The 14063-nt window shown below is 47.9% G+C and overlaps 1 protein-coding gene across 1 annotated transcript in view; it reads right to left on the bottom strand.

Annotated features, from left to right (window-relative positions):
• LOC118771410 (partitioning defective 3 homolog) overlaps positions 1 to 14063 on the bottom strand; it is a 357648-nt gene that overhangs the window by 133962 nt on the left and 209623 nt on the right. The window contains exon 15 of the mRNA XM_036519397.1: positions 9737 to 9890. Within this exon, the coding sequence (XP_036375290.1) occupies positions 9737 to 9890 (154 nt within the window). The remainder of the gene's footprint in view (positions 1 to 9736; positions 9891 to 14063) is intronic.

Here is a 14063-nt window from a genome sequence, read left to right as displayed (position 1 = left end):
CCTGCCTCTGCAATATTGCTTTAATTTTCCCTCTGGAAAATGGAAAATGAGGAGCACACCAGAGCGGATCGTTATTTGAAATCAGACCAGTAACAGATAAACAGCGAAACAGTACTTTCAGATCTCGGTTACAGCGGGCTATACACTCAGCACTTTAAGTAGCTTGGTGATAAAACACACTTTTAAAATCTGTTAATTATCTGACCGACAGCAAAGAGCAGAAACAGTGAATGCATGGAGGACTGGTACAAATGAGACAGCAAAACAATTATGTGCACAGTGAGAAGTACATCCCAACTTCAAGGCACTGGGCCTGATCAGCTAGGACCTGCTTTTCCAGGTTTATCCTCGGCCCCCAAACAGATTACTGTGTTAACAGGTAGAACGTGGGAGGCAGCAAAATAGTAAACATGCTAACCTTAAAAACCATTGGTTCAACTGCAGTAAAGCATGAGGCATACGACCGGGAACCAGGAGCTACGGCTGTGGTATAATCTCCTGCCATCTTTACATACTCAAAAAGAGACACATACAGTATCTGCTGCTAGTGTAATGGAAACATATCAGCATAATCCTTCCAAGTCAATTCCACCGGCCTGTAAGGGTTGGAACTGCGATTACTTCTGTGCCACAGAAAACATGGTTTCTCTTCCCGCAGCGGCTGTGAGCAGGATGCCAACCATCAGCATATCTAATCTGCTACTGCAGCGTTGCCTTTTCCACGCAAACCCGAGTCTCTGAACCACATGAAAAAACTAAGCGTGAGTGTTTCCACCCCGTATCAAGCGTGTCATCCGTTCCTTCTGACGGTGTTCAACTTTTCCGATGGGGTCGTTCTTTGATGTGCCAGTGAACTCTCTGACAATGAACACGGCTTAAATTTGAATAACGCGTACCCTTGACTTGTTGGGCTTTCATGGAAGCGTTGCCACAATATTGCATCATCAGATCAAAGATGTGGCCCATAGCTGTATGAATGTTACATTAAGATCACAGAGGCCTTGTGCTCTTAACCGTTCATGTATGCCCTAATTAAACAGGGGAAAAAATTGTAAAAACTCAAATATATTTCTTAAAAATCACTGGAACTTCATCATTACTTTACTTTTTATAAATAGATGATAATAAATATTAAAAATATATAAAAACAATATTTAATGTGTATGAGGCTTCTGCAGTGGTATTCTTGACTCATTATTGAATATTACCTACCTCACATTATCACAAAAAACCGTTGAACTTTAGTACAGCATTTTGAATACGACTTCAGTGTCTGTGAAAGTTCCTTTGGTCCATAACAACACTACCAAAAAAAAAACAAAATTCAAACACTCTGTAAAAAACCTCCAACCCAAAGGACTCCATTATCTGGTCACCTAAAACCTGTGCAGAATGTACAGTCCAGTTAATTCTTGAGCTGTGCATTATTCCATTATTTTTCTTTTTTCCACAGGTGCATGAAAACGTCGAGTCCACTCTAATGGACACCTCGTCGGAAAACAAAGTGTACCCGCTCACAATGTATTATGGGGAAAATTAGACTTAATTACTATTATTTCTGAAGCAAATGCATGTTTTCCCTCTCCCTCTGGTTAAAACCGTTCCTTTGAAGACCTTTTGGTCTCTACTGCTGAGTACTCTACGTGAGGACTGCGTCACGGCGTTTGGTGCGCCGTGCTGAATGGCGAGCCGGCAGAGGCGATTCGGAGCGTTTTAAAGGTGAGAGTAATTACGGGAGGAAAAGCAGCGCAGGAGTTCTGCGTCTCCTCTGGCCATGTAATTACCACGGGAGGAAAACCGCACGGCCCTCATCCCACACGGTACGGGAAAGGTGAACGCTTAACGTAAGCCCGAGAGGAACGAGAGGAAGGCGGAGGAGGAGGAGGAGACGAAGGTGGAGAGTACGGCAGTGAAGAACAAGAAGGTGGAGGAGAAGATGAAGGAGGCAGAGAATATGAGAATGAAGAAGACAAAGAAGGCGGAGAGTACGACAATGGAAAAAGTAGAGGAAAGCGGCAACAAAGAAGGTGGAGGAGAAGAAGAATGAGGTGGAGAGTATGATAGAGAAGAAGGTGGACAGTGCAACAACGAAGAAGAAAGTGTATGTTACGATAAAGAAAAATGTGAAGAAGAAGGAGGTGGAGAGTATGACGATGAAGAAGCAGGAAGTGGAGGAGAAGGGGAAGGGAGAAGACGACAGAGAACATGAATAACAGTAAGGAGAAGAGAATGTATACTGCTGTGAACTCTGTGTTCGGTAAAAGCCTTTTGATTTACAGCGCATGGGGGGAGGAAAAGGAGAGAGGATAAAATCAGAGAACGTGTGCTGAGGAACAGAGGAGATAATTCAGGATATAAATGGAACGCGGCTCATTTCTGCCGGCGCTGAGGTCACACATACCGTTCTGTGCAGAGCCGCGCTCTACCTGCAGGGCAGCTCTGACAGAAACGACAGGAAGCAGAACCAGGCAGTGCTCGCGCTATAGGGAGACCTTTCAGTCCTGCCTCTGACAGACGCTTCTGACACTCCCCGTACCACTTTACCGTGTCTATCACACAGCCAGTGGCTGGGCCGAGATTAGAAGGGTGAATAAGAAACTCAACTGTGCAAAAGTGGGGCGTAGGTTTTTAGCACGGTTCAATGTTATTATCGGCGCCAACATCGAAATTCATGTACCAAGAGGAAGATCACCGCAGTGTAGCGTGATGGTAACGATCAGGGCTCATAACCGAAAGGTTGCTGGTTCGATTCCCCATTGGGACACTGTACCCTTTGGGAAAGGTACCTAACCCATAATTTCTTCAGAAAATATCCAGCTGAATAAATGGATAACATGCAAAAAGTGTAACCTATGTAAGTCGCTCTGGATAAGAGCACCTGCTAAATGACAACAATGTAACATACTGTAATGATAGTACTGTGATTATTTCAGGGATTGTTCAGCCATTTTAAAATGAGCACTCTTTGACCTGCCGCAGTCAGCTGACAAAAAGCGTGTGGTTCCGAGCAGCCTGTGGTGACTGAAAGATTTCAAGCCATTCGGCCCGATCCCCCAGAAGAAAGCTGGAAAGGCACGCAACAAAGAATTCCAACTGGCTGAACACAGGATGCTTTTGTTTTGGGGAATTATGTACACTAACATCTTGATTAAAAATATGATTTAAAAAGGGAGTCACGCTTTCGTCCGGAGGGAATGGTGAGGCCGAGGTCGGTTGAGGATAAAGCCTCATATTTTCCCTCTCAGACGTCTTTAATGCTTCCCAGGCAAGAGTCCTTTAAAGGAGCTGTTTGTATTCGCTGCTGTTGCCCGTTGCTTCATTTCCAGAAATAAACACGTGACCTATCACAGCGAAGGCGTGACTCCACGCCACTGTAGCTTTGGCCATGCCGTGATTAGCGGCGCTCACCGGCTACCCCAGTAACTGCACGCATAGCTGTGTGAGGTTTGCTCGCTGCCGCAGTGCATTCACCGATGAGGAAAAAAAGCTTCGCCTCCATGTTGTTTACGTCCTCAAGGACCTCAGAACAAGGAGCATGCCTCGCCTCGTATTCTTGCCTGACCATTCGACGCCCCGAGCGAGCGCTACAGCTCATTTTATATCGTGCTACATGGATACTAATTTTTTTTTCATGGAGCTTTATGCGCATTTTTTTCCCCCCACGAGGACTCCTCTCTTGTCCTTAGTTAACCCTCACACGGAATCAGTGAAACAACGGGAGGTATTCATCACCTCAAAAGGCACCCGGAGGGGGTGTGATGTTCAACTCCACAACAAAGGGCCGACCGAAGTAAAACAATTCTACTTGCACCAGAGTACAACAGGGGTGTGTGTGTGTGGGGGGGGGGGGGTAGCGGAATGAGAGCGCACAGATGCATTATGGGGGGCAGAGTCAGGATCAAAGTGCTTTCTCTCTCTCTCTCACACACACACACACACACACACACACACACACACACACACACACACACACACACACACACACACACACACTCCAGGAGCAGAGCACGACAGCTCGGCTCCGGTTCAGGCCTAAATGGGGCCTTGTGGCCTCCACCTTCGAGAGCCACTTCACCACACTGAAAAATAGATGGAGCCCCGCTCCGAGCGGGCTAATCCACTCCGAACTGTGAGAGGCAGGAGCACAGAGGGGCACGCACTCCATCTGGGTCCATTTCGCCGAGGCTGAGAGCGCCCACTTTCAGCCCAAATGACAAGGTCCAGGGCAAGGGGGGGTCATGCTTCTTTGGCGTCCGCTAAAGCAAACTTATTTAAAGCCACTCCTTCGTTCACAAGTACTGACCAAGGAACAGAGGCCTGTGGAGCATCGGCACCGCAGAAAATGGTGCTTTTATATGTGGACCAATTCATAGCAGCCAATCACAGTGAGTGTATACTGTAGAAGGTGTTATGTTAGATCATAGTGTGGAAAGGCTTTTTGATGCCGACTGCCATTAAAACCACACCTCCCTGATCATCATCATAACCTGCACTAGCCAATCTTTTTTGTTTGTTTCTTTTGGCTTGATGAAGCCGTTTAAAATCTGTTTTCAATCCCGGGATCTGTGCTGCATGCATGAAATCCAACGGCCCAAAGGGCAAAATTAGTCCAGCATGTCACACAAATGACACGTTCTGTCGCAAGGAAAGAAACCACGCACATGATGCAATCGTTTTGTTTTGGCTGAAACTTGGATCTCCTCACGAGTGCAATAGGACTGTGAGGTACACAGAACCAAAATGCAAAGAAGTAGTCAGACATTCAGCGCCACCTGCAACAAGCAAAACGCATAAGGTCACAGAATGGCTATACCTCCCATGAGCACCCTAACCTGATTGATTCATTCGCTGTGTGATGTCACAGCTTCTCTTTACTTTCAGGAAGCCCAGGTTTCTTCTGAGTAAGAGAACCTCCGAAGGCACTGGGGAGCTAATCCATTTGGGAGCGCAGACTGCCCCAAGTCAAGCTGTGTGTCGGTTCTTGTGCCGGCTTTTCTTAAAAAGGTTTCAAGGTGGGTGTTAAAGCAGCTTCACAAAGGCCTGCAGACTGACAGCAGTACAATTCAGCAGGCCTCTGACATGTACCTAAAAGGTTGCCCATCTGAGGGGGTTCAGCCGATTTAAATGAGGCCGGATTGTCTTGGCGATATCTGTCTGCAGTACTTAGCCTTTAAATGTCATATGGTCAGCGTGTCATTTAAATTCACCGTGACCTTTTCACATGGGTTCAAGTATGGAAAAAAAAGTGCAATAAAAAAAATCACTAACTTCCAGGTTATAGGGCTGACAAGAAACATGACAGAGATCCAAATGAGAAAATGAGGAACTCTCAAGGTTTACATTGGCTCCTTCTTTCCTCTTTTTCCGCTGGTGCTTTACCGATACAGACCTGAGTGCCGAGCGCTGCTCGATTTTCAAATTCTGCAGCTAAAAATGGCAGAAAGAAATGGCCAAAATGTGTATCTGTCTCTGATTTGATTAGATTAGATTTCATTTCCCTTTGCAGGTGCTCTTATCCAGACCAACCTACAGATCTTGCGATTTTTTTACATATTACCCATTTAAGGAGTGAGAGCATGACACAGGTCTGTTTCCTCGTATTTGTCTTGCAGACATCGGATGAGATCATCCACTACATAAAACCAGGTTTGTGAAGAATAAAAAAGTAACGCTTGCATTTAATCGTGTATGGCAGTAAAGGATACATCTTGACTGAATACTGGCTCAAGTCTAAACTATCGAGGTGAGATACGGTTACTCTTGATGATGACCTCTGTTGATTACATTTGAATGTGCTGTGTGTTCACTGTCTAAAACGTACAGCATTTGTAACAAGGTAATTGAACCTTTTTTCTCAAGGGCACAAGATACCCAGGAACGATCATCAGATGAGAAGTTTTAAAGTAAGATATGTATATAATTTATGACATATGACTGTCATTAAACTGTATGGTTAAAACCGAACATCATATTTACTGAGCTCCACAAAAGATAGTGCACTGAAGTACACTGCGTTGAACTGCAGTAGATCACTCCAAATGCTGTCGCTCCACCACACGGATCGATACGCTACACTGTCATATGTCGAAACATCAGTTAAGGCAGTGTGCTGATATTTATAACAAGTGATTGATTCAGATTCCGTGCTCAACTGAGGACAGCTATCAAGTGTTCCTATCTCCCATCAACATTACACCTGCAGGTGTGTTAACATCTATGTAGGGAGCTGGATTCTGAGGGGACCTAAAACCAACAGTTATCAGCGCAAGTTCCAGATGCATTTACCAACCCCAGACTCCCCTGCACAAACTGGGTTCGCTTTCCGAACACTCAAGGACTTCACAGAAGGTCAGACAGGCATCCCGGCGTTATGGACATGATGAAAGGCACGGCGCCGACCTGCTATAAAAAAAAAAAGAAGCGTGAGCGAGAAGGCAGGGGTCAAACACTGAAGCCAGGCCTTCAAACTCCATTACAGCGGTAACCTGCCGGCCTGCACGGAGCGCAATGACTCACCCAGTTCCCGCATAGGGAGACGGAGAGCTCAAGAACATCTCCCCCTCTCCTGTTCTTAGAGGGGCTCTGTGAATAATGGCAGTCGGTGACTTCCTACCCCCAACAGCCCCTTTTGTCCTCTGTATATTCCACGCCGCCTGACATCGGAGCGGGAGAACAGCACGGTAGAAGCCTGCCCACAGGGCTTCAATTTGGGGCACAGTGTGACATCCTGCCCGTAGCTGGGCTCTTCAATTAGGGGGAGCCGAACGCACAGCCATGCAAACTACTAACGACCTCTGCCTCAGACGCCAGCCAGGCAGGCAGGCCTTGATTCCAGCAACGGAAGAAACAGAGAAAAGCAGCTCCTTCTTTGTCGTCTTCTTTGTCTTCTTCTTATTACTGTTATGATGATCATTGATATTATTATTATTATTATTATTATTATTATTATTGTCATCACAATCCATCCCATAATCCATACTCTGCCAGTAAAGTTCGTGTTACACGCTCAAGGGAAAGAAAAGACTTTGTATTCACGATGAGCGGGCGATATCACCCGCAATTTCTCCTGCTGGTGGTCACATGTGCACTGTGACTGTGGTGCGGGGGCGTGGAGGCAGCCGAAATATTCTGCCATTCCATTCCAGAGGCAGCTTTTGGAGCTACTCCAGCGTAGCTTTGGATTCTATCATCGCCCCCCACCCCACCCCACCTTACCTGATCACGTCCAGCTCTGAGTGACAGCCTTCCAGCGCTTCCCTGGGATCAATACCCCAGGGCAGCGCTCCACCCGATCGATCTGATCACGCTATCCAGTCACATTACTGACTGCTTTTCCTCAAATCTCTCTGTGTATCTCCCACACAGCGTAGGTGATTGATTTCTACTCATTACGTTTTAAGCAGTTTAGAAGAAATTGCGGTTCATGCGGCATTGGAGGAGCAAAGGAGAGGCTGGAGAGGGTACTTGTTGACACCTTTCTGACCCTCCAGGGCAACAGATTTCACAGCAGGCTTTAGAATGATGACAGAAACTACATACGGGAGATTGAAAATGTCAGCGGAACGTTCAACTATCACAATTGGGGCAAAAAAAAATTCACGACTGCTCACAATACTCACTATCGATTTCTGGCCAACTATAATAACCTGAAATCAAATGTGTTTTGTAATTTAAGCACAGTTAACAATTATGTTGCATCTACTGTCTAGCCAGGCACACTTTGAGCACCAAACACAGAGTGCTGGGCGAAAAAAATATACAAGGAGCACTGACCTCCCTGAATTAGACTGAGTACACTACATGGGCACTGTAGATTTTTTTTTATCAGTTTTACCCAACTCTTGTCAGATGAAATGGGATGAAGCGTTCATCATGTCATAATTCAGGAAATGAACATATAACGTTACATTACATTATTGCCATTTAGCAGACACTCACATCCAGAGTGACTTCCATAGGTGAAAATTTTATCCATTTATACAGGTGGATATTCACTGAGGTAATTTTTGGGGTAAGTACCTTGCCCAAGGGTAAAACAGCAGTGCCCCAGCAGGGAATCACACCAACAACCTTTCGGTTACAAGTCCTGCTCATAACCGCTACACCACGCTGCCACCCCCCATATCTAAGAGTGTATCTCTGTGTAGTCAGAGATTCATACACTCCCCAGACGTGTCCTGGTGAAAGATCTCTTCATCGCTCTTTCACCTCTAATTCTCTATTCTGAGCTGCGCGGACAAAAGAACCAAACAATTTTGGACACCTGCGCCGATATAAATGCGTTCCGTGCGGCTTGACTCTAAGTACGCGAGACAGAGTGACAGCGAGGGTTGTGCTCCTCTTTCAATAACTACCCGCTAATCCAATGTGGTGTCACAATAATCCAACGTTTCGACTTCCTCGGCCTTCCTCTCCCCACGCGCCTACACTGACACGCTGACCCTGCTGACGGGTGCTGGGTTTAGCATACCGCAGGATTGGCGCACTTTAAACCAAACCCGGACCTCGTGGCGCAGGTCTCAGTGGCTGTCCTCTTCGATTAGCGTTACCGGCGACAGGCGCGGAAATATTTGTAGAAGCAGTAAAAGGATGTGTCACTGGAGATGACAGTTTTCAATACAAAGCAGATTTAACACAGCGCACGGACTGAGATGCTTTTTTCACCGTCCGGTTAAAATGACCTCAGTGTTAAAATTATTGCCGTTCGCCAACACAAAGATTTACTACCCCTGAAGGTTCTGGAGGTTAATCCGAGCAGGAGGAAAAACTACCCAGCACACTGCACTAGTAACAGCCCATTCACAATCATCTGCACTGTGAAACTGCTACATCTCCGCTTTCAGAATGCTCCGAGGCGTTCGGCGTCGTAAAGCTGACGGAAAGGTCAGCCGCAGAGGTCAAAGGGCAGGCCTGTGGGCAGATGAGCACGCAGGAAAGCAGCTACACACAAAAACAAAGATCTGAGGCTTTTCTCAAGGCCGACTGCAACAGCACGACCTGCACATCCCCCCTGTATTAACATTCAGCAATTTATAAAGATTCTTTTAAAAAGAAATGAAAACTTTTCTTCTTTTTTCACTCTACAGCTGCATTCTAATGGGAGAAGCGCCCCTGCTAAAGGAACTTCTTTTTCTTAGGTTCTTTTTTCAAGCTTTTGGAATCCCATTACGATCATCCAGTGGCTGTTTATGATCCCTATGCTGTTTTTTTCCTTTTTTTTTTTGAAAGACTGTCGGTTTCTGTCAAGGAGAGGCAGATTGCGGCAAACGACTGGGGTGAAGAGAGAGAGAGAGAGAGAGAGAAAGGGAGAGAAAAAGAGCGAAGCCCATTGATCTGGTGCCTTAATTACCCATCACACCCCTCTGACACTCTCTCTGATCTGGAGCGCTGAGATCACTGACGGGAGAGGTGCTGGCGTACTGGTGGGGGGGGGGGGGGGGAGCGCGGGGGCGAGAGGGTGGAGGGAGGGAGCAGGGCGGGGGGTGAATCGCTGCTCACAGACCGCCTCTTCGTTTCTCTGCGGTTGCCACGTGGTGGGGGGTGGACGGGGGGGGTTGGGGGGGGTCGATGGCGGTATGATGGAATCGGCACCTGGGATTGAACTGTCGATTCCAATTGGATTCCAGTGCTGGAGCCAAACCTGAGCTGGGGGGGGGGGGGGGGATAGAGAGGGACTTAGGGGGCCGAGAGCAGGATTAACCCTCGGGGCGCCAGACCACAGTGGAGGCTGACATACCCATCATCCTGGCCATGACAGCGGCCCGCGGTGCCAGGCTGTCGTCCAGACCCTCCACGCCCCCGTACAGGGACTGGGAGATCCGCCGCTCATGGTCGTCCAGAGAGGTGTTGAAGGGCGCCTCCGGGCCCGGGGAGGGCATGGGGGTCTCCTGCTGAAACACAGGGAGGGGGCGGTCAGAACAGCGTCCCGCCTGGTGCTGGTGTCAGACTCAGCAGAATCATCACACTATTAATCATGTCTGCTAAACAAACATGCAAAATGGAATCATACAAGGCTTTGCTTCATTACATAATTATCATGAGGTAATCCCGCCCACACGCCCTCAGCACGTAACTCTTAGTTTCTAAGTTGTCTAGTCAGGTTGCAGAAGTTAATTGTGGTAGGGCTTGAATAGTGTTATGCTCACAGTCATTGGTCTGGGAGTGTTGCTAGCCTGGTCTGACACTGTTGCTCATTCACCTTGACCGGATACACTTCTGTTCTTTTGTGCTGGAAGTCACTCTGGATAAGAGTGCCTGCTAACTGAATGTGATGTGACGTAATGTAACCCGCCAATCAGGAGAGGGTCCTCGAGCTGCTGACAAGCCTGTCAAGGCAGCGCCAGCTATGAGGATAGCACAGAACCCCCCTCCTTAGAGGAATGACCTTTCACCCCCTTGTCTCTTTTAGCCTTGCTCTGACCACAGCCACCGGCTCGTCACTGTCCTTCACCAGTAACACCGCACATGAAATTTACCCCAAGGTCACGTAGTACAGCTCACAAACACGGAGAACGAGATCAAACGCCCTTACACTGCGAATGCCCTGCGACGCTAAACCGTTTTCCCAAACAGCGATAACGGAGCCCGTGTGTCTCAGCGTATCGGGCAGGAAGATCTGGTTCACTCTACAGAATGTCCGCAGCTATAGTTGCCGTTGGTCCTCTGAACATGTTTGATATTCCGGTCAGGAGAGAAGCACAGTGAACCCTCATTCCCACTGCTGTCATTTTTACAATTTTCGTTACCCTGCTGACTTACATGGATGAGGTCGTGCAGAGCAGGGCTTGATGGGATATCAGTAATCACCTGTGAACAGTGTTAGAACAGGGATAATCCTTTATCTGTTCCCATGGAAGAAAAAAATGAAAAAACAAGGGTGAGCACAGCGCTAACCCAACAGCGCTCGGCGTTAGATAAGGGACCATGGATTACCGATGGCAGAGGAGACTGGCTTTTGCAATGCTCCTCAGTAAATGGGCTGGTGACATTTGCTCCTGGTCGATATATATTGTATTCCTGATTATTGGACAAACAAGCTACTCACTGCTTCTGACACTTTTAAACAAACACTGCTGATTGGCTGCGGATAAATACAGTTAATTTCACCTTTTACACGTTGAAATAACATTTTAGAAACAAAGCAAAACGTGACCTGGGATACATCTACACTGGTACCGAGTTGAAGAGGTAAACAGGTAAAAAGGCATCAATTTGCAGACACACACGAGAGAGGTGTGTGCAAGGTCTTGTCATTAGAGAGTGAGGCCCCAACCCCAGGGATTATTATGTTAGCATTTCCCCACACAAACGCTCCCTTCCTCCAGGAAACCCAGACAAACGGAATCGAGCAATCCTCCAACGGGCCCGTTTCAAAGACCCCTCATAGCTGAAGTTCTCACCGCGCCGGTTTTGAAGCCGACGCCGACGCCGACACCTCATGACACGAATTCCAACCGCTAGCTAAGGAGCAGCGAGGGCAGAGAAACAGAAAGGGGGAGGAGAGAGAGCTTACAACAACAAACAAACAAACAAGCAGGGCTGGATTTGTGTTTTGCGAAATGGCTGCCCTGAAACGGCAGCGATGAGACTGATGTCTAGGGAGGCCTCACGCCTGGGACTCCTGTGTCACGGGGAACTTATCTCTTTCATATAAATGAGATGTTTAATGAAGTTGGGGGAGAAGGACTTATCTAGCCGGACTCGGGAAGCTGGGGGGGGGGGGGTCAATGCAATTACAATCGCCGTCTAGGCCACACTAGGCCCATGTAATAGAGCAGCACCCACAGTGAAATGGGCTCAATAAGGTTTAAATAGTGAAATGAGGATTTGTTTTATTCACTTTTTTTTTCCCCTCATTCTAATCTTACGAGCGTTGGGGGGGGGGGGGGGGGGGAGCTGTCAGACAGGGACTTGGTGACTCTAGCGCTGAGGGAAAGTCAGGAACATATTTCACAATGGAGGGACAGGATGAAAAGCTCAAGGCTGAACTGATAAAGCGGGCACTCCGTGACAAGTCTGGCGGGGAGATGGAGATCTTAGAGGTGCAGGTAATTTACGGGTGGCACGGTCAGGTGGGGGGAGGACGAGCAGCGGTCCTGTGGTGGTGGAAGGGGGGGGGGGGGTTGAAGACCGCTTTTTCACCCCCCGTCCCCCCTGGTCATAATCACACCTAATCTGCTCATTTCCCTGTGGCTGAGTTCCCCGTCGTCTGAGCGGAGATTTCTGATTCCCTCTGAGCCTCGTCTCTGGGGATCGCGCTTCCCCCCGGAGACGGCATTAACCCCGTCCGTCGGTCACGCGCCGGGCTGAACGGTAAAACAAACCCGACCCTCGAAGATGAGGTGCCGCAGTCCCCCCCCCCGTTCCTCGGATCCCAAACCCGCACGCCAGTCAGCACGCTCTCCCCAAATCATATTTCAAATCCCGACCTGATTTCGGCAGGCCTGATCCAACAAACCTCACCGTAATGCCGTAATTACATTCCTAATCCCTTCCATATCCCGCGGATGCGCACGCCTCCTCTCTCCTTGGCTGCTCCGTGCTGCCCAGCTGACAACCCTCACCGTGTAACCAGGCTCAACCGGCGGACCTCGGTGCAGGATCCATCCCTGATCTACCTCTGAGGCTCTGGAGAGAAATAAGCGCCTTTTCTTTTGGAAAAAAAACAGACAGTCTGGGAGAACGAAACAGACACACAAGACTGTAATTGGTGAAGCTGCCAGTCTCTGAAGTTGCATCACAGTTGCGCTACAGCGTCTGAGCCAAGGTGCTAATGAAACGAGCTGCCGAATTAGGGCGTCTGCAACAAGGTTTTTTTTTTTTTTTTTTTTTTTTTGGGGTTTGTTTTGTTGTTTGTGGTTTTTAATCTCAGCAAATGCGAGGCACGCTAACTTAAGCACGCGTGAATCAACGGTATACAACGTGCTTGGTTCATTTTTTTTTTTCTTAACAGAGGACAGCGAGAGCAACTTATCAGAGAGCTGGAGGAGCAGTTTCCTGCCGCCCATATGTGTTGGCCTGGAGCCATGGTATGATTGGGTAGCAGGTACACCGCGGCACGTTGCAGGCAGTACGTCCCACTGATCACAAGCTGCTGTATCATACATACAGCGTTCTCCGATCACCTCTCCCACGCCATCTGAGAGACCTGTCACAGCATCTGACTGACATCAGCAAAAAAAAAAAAAAACCCGTCTGGCCACGTGACTGTCAAACCGGGCAGAAATCATTTGCTGTCGAGACACGGAGGAAAAGGTCACTTCAAACGCCCATTTTCAGTGAGCGGGGACCAAATGTGACCCATAAGAATTATACCCATGTCACTCCCAGGACGGCCAGCTCGATAGCAATAAAAGCATAACTTAGTGGGCAAGCTGACTGATAACCCTCTGGAAGGGGAAATCGATCAGTCCCCCTCTTTTACAGGCAGAGAGACAGGCAGGTCACATGAACTGAAACGTTTCCAAGTAAAGACACCCAAAATTCATACTCAGTTCAGTACATAAAATCTCACTTCTCTCAATGTGCAGAATTTAGGAAGCCAACCCTGTCATACTGTTCTGACACATCCAATCACAAGAAACAGTCAGCTGACTACATCAGCCTCTTTTCATTCCACAACAATGTTCAGCTATGCCTTACCTGTACGTGTGCATGTGCATGTACGTGTGTGAAAGAGTGAGTGTGTGTATGTGTGTGAAAGAGTGAGTGTGTGTATGTGTGTGAAAGAGTGAGTGTGTGTGTGTGTGTGTGTGTGTGTGTGTGTGTGTGCACGTGTATGTGCATGCATAAGGGAGGGAGAGAGAGTGAGTGTGTGTTGGTGTGAGAGTTGAGAGAGAGTGAGCATGTTTGTGAATATGTTTGTAAGTGTGTGTACATGCGTCAGAGAGATGAGAGAATAAGTGTGTGTGTGACAGACGTGAGAGTGTGTGTATGCATGTGTGCTTGTCAGAGAGAGAGGTGAGAAAGGTATGTGTGCGTGAGAGAGAGTGTGTCAGTGTGTGTGCACATGCTACAGTAAAAGCCAGCACCCATGGTGCCCGGGATCAGGGTGAGAGTCTCAG

Source organism: Megalops cyprinoides, chromosome 2 (assembly GCF_013368585.1).
Source record: "Megalops cyprinoides isolate fMegCyp1 chromosome 2, fMegCyp1.pri, whole genome shotgun sequence".
NCBI classification, from domain to species: domain Eukaryota; kingdom Metazoa; phylum Chordata; class Actinopteri; order Elopiformes; family Megalopidae; genus Megalops; species Megalops cyprinoides.
This window is presented reverse-complemented; position numbering and strand designations above follow the sequence as displayed.